The sequence below is a fragment of the Fulmarus glacialis genome, unplaced genomic scaffold (assembly GCF_000690835.1).
Source record: "Fulmarus glacialis isolate BGI_N327 unplaced genomic scaffold, ASM69083v1 scaffold15034, whole genome shotgun sequence".
In the NCBI taxonomy this organism is placed as follows: domain Eukaryota; kingdom Metazoa; phylum Chordata; class Aves; order Procellariiformes; family Procellariidae; genus Fulmarus; species Fulmarus glacialis.
In genome coordinates, this window is record NW_009207513.1 from 10,474 (window position 1) to 13,589 (window position 3,116).

The 3,116-nt window shown below is 43.9% G+C and overlaps 1 protein-coding gene across 1 annotated transcript; it reads left to right on the plus strand.

Moving 5' to 3' along the window:
• The first annotated feature begins 1,341 nt into the window (after positions 1-1,341).
• Positions 1,342-2,442, plus strand: HTR1F (5-hydroxytryptamine (serotonin) receptor 1F, G protein-coupled). Its single transcript, XM_009576145.1, has one exon. The coding sequence runs from the start codon at positions 1,342-1,344 to the stop codon at positions 2,440-2,442; it is 1,101 nt and encodes a 366-aa protein (XP_009574440.1).
• The last annotated feature ends 674 nt before the right edge of the window (positions 2,443-3,116 follow it).

A 3,116-nucleotide genomic window follows, 5' to 3' on the forward strand; every position in this document is an offset into this window, starting at 1 on the left:
ATTATTCACTTATTTTACCTATTTCCCCACATGTAGCATCCAATGCAACACAAGCGCAACCCACTCGCCACACTCCGAAAGTTATCAGAGAAAAACCCACTTTATCTGGCAGATCTTGCATGCACAAGAAATTGCATGTCAAAACTTGCAAGAGGATGAAGTCTGATCCTCTTAACTGTGAGCTACAAGCTCCGGTCTAAAAAGCTGGAAACTTGTACTTCAGCTGCAGTCCGTAGAGTGCTCAGAAGCCTTTCTTGATAAGAAAGTAGGGTGCAGATCCTCAGAACATAACCGAGAATTTACTTCATCAGTGTTTCCCTGCTTTTTGCTTCCTGCAGGGCCGTAAGAGGAGTTACACTGTTTCTGCAGAGACAGTCATTAGCAGAACAACTAGCATCCACGTTTTCTGGGGTTTTCTTCGGCAGCAACCACAGAATAGCAAAACTTGAGGAAAAGTAATGATGTTCTCAAGACTCTAATCTATGTATAATATTTTAGTTAGACATTAAGTCAAGCCTTTGAAGCTTTAAAATACATTCAGCTGTTTCATTTTAGAACTGCGTAAGAGGAAGCTCTAAAAGGAAACTTTCAACACGCAATTGTTTCTTCCTCTGTTTGTACTGCAATGTTTCACCTTTCTGTCTTCTCTTGAAAACTATGTCCCACTTTAGAAAGCCCATGCTTATCTATACACAAGGAACGACTCACATACTGATGGGGAAAAAGGAGTTTATATAGAGAAAGGAAAGAAAAGAAGCACTATTCCTGCCTTCTGTGGACTAAAGTTTTCAACAGTCATTACATTGCTTAGTGGAATAGACAGTGCTAGCCTAAAAGCAGTATTAGTACTCACTTTAGGATGAGATTGCCCACATTTAACCAGTTTCAGGACTCCACTACAATCCTTTCAGAGTAAGCACTTAGCAGGAGGGCGGGCTCTGCACCCAGGGGTGGCCCTGATGCCGCTGCCCTGCTCGAGGAACGAGGCTGGTTCCCCCGTGCAGTGACGTGCAGCACCCCGCAGGGCAGGGCCATCTCAGGCGCCACGGCACGCTCCTCTCCCCTGCCATGCAAACGTGCCCTTCCCAACGGCACGACCAAGGAGAAAGAGGAGGCCCCTATTCCAGAGGCAGAGCATCCCACATAGTGCTAGCCAGGAAAATCCATCTGGAGCCAGAAGCAATTCTAATGATAAGTCTGAGGTTCTTGTAAGTTTGGGGCCCATGGTCTTTTGAGATGATAAAAATCAAGTCTTCCTGGAGGCTGAGGATGCACTTTCTGAATGTTTTTACTTTTCCAACAGATAACTGCTACTGGTAAAGATCACCTTTAAAAAGGAACATGGATTTAATAAACTCAACTGAACAAAACGGTACATCAGAGGAACTATTCAAATGGGTGACATCCAAGATTCTCATTTCCATCACCCTGTCTGTGCTTGCACTAATGACAACGGCCATCAATTCTCTCGTGATGACTGCAATAATTGTGACAAGAAAGCTCCACCACCCCGCCAACTATTTAATCTGCTCTCTTGCAGTGACTGACTTCCTTGTGGCAGTCCTAGTGATGCCCTTCAGCATTGTCTACATTGTAAAGGAGACCTGGATCATGGGGCAAGTGGTGTGTGACATTTGGCTGAGCGTGGACATTACGTGCTGCACATGTTCCATCTTGCATCTCTCTGCCATTGCTTTGGACCGGTACAGAGCAATCACGGATGCTGTGGAATATGCACGGAAAAGGACACCTAAGCATGCTGGCATCATGATTGCAGTGGTATGGATCATATCCATTTTTATCTCCATGCCGCCTTTGTTTTGGCGGCACCAGACAACCAGCAGAGAAGACGAATGCATCATCAAACACGACCACATTGTTTTCACCATTTACTCCACATTTGGCGCCTTCTATATCCCGCTGGCCTTGATTCTGATCCTTTATTATAAGATATACAAGGCAGCAAAGACATTTCACAGAAGAGGCGTCAGCCGGATTGTAAGGGAGGAGGTAAATGGACAAGTCCTTTTGGACGCAGGTGAAAGAAGCACCAAATCGGCTTCAGTGCCCAGCACAGTGGAGAAGACATCAGATCCCCTGGTGGACTGCGATAAAATCAATATCACCCTACGAAGCCCCAGGTCTGAATCTAAGCACGAGAAGTCCTGGAAAAAACAAAGAATCTCTAGCACAAGAGAGCGAAAGGCAGCAACGACGCTGGGTCTGATCTTGGGGGCATTTGTGATCTGCTGGCTCCCTTTTTTTGTAAAAGAAGTAGTTGTGAATATCTGTGAAAGATGTCACATCTCAGAAGACATGTCTAATTTCCTAGCATGGCTGGGATATATAAATTCCCTTATTAACCCTCTAATCTACACAATCTTTAATGAAGATTTCAAGAAAGCCTTCCAGAAGCTTGTGCGGTGTAGGCAATATCTTTAAGAGCTTTTGTTCATATAAGGAGAACATACTCATTGGTTTTTTAACCTGTATAAATTTATATAAGTGAGATGACATTTGTTGTATTTAAGGAAAAGCACCAAGACTCTGCATTTACTCTAGGATTTTTTTGTATCAGTAGTACTGGGAGCATAAATTGCCCAAGTTTTAAAGAGATGGATCATCTGGGATCAGTTTTGCTCTGGAAAAAGAGGTAGCATATTGTGGTTCTGATCCAGTTGGGATTTGCACAGCTGCCTGGCTTGAAGCATAAGGTATTACCTTAAATGTTAAGGAAACACACACTGAAGTAGACAAAGAAGCAAGATTTTAAAAAAAAAAAAAAGTAACCCTCAGTCATCAATGAAGTTTTAAGTAAAACAACACACAGGTTTTAAACCCTAATCACAAATAAGAAGATAGAATTCCTTGGAATTAAGACATTATTTCATTAGTTTGGCACAGGCCTGCAGCATAGAGCCAAGCCATCCCCAGAGAAGGGTAGTAGCTTTAAACACACCTAGCATCATCCTATCTTGACTAGCTGAGTGCAGCTGCAGCCCTGCCTTCTCCCGTCCATGAAGGACTTCCCTGTGTTATGCCCTTGCAGCACCCCGGCAGCAGGCAAGGTGCTTTCATGGGTTACCAGTTTCATGGCAAGCCGGTGTTGTGAGCCC

Coding starts and splice junctions, on each gene's coding strand:
- HTR1F (XM_009576145.1), top strand. CDS start 1,342: ATGGATTTAATAAACTCAACTGAACAAAACGGTACATCAGAGGAACTA.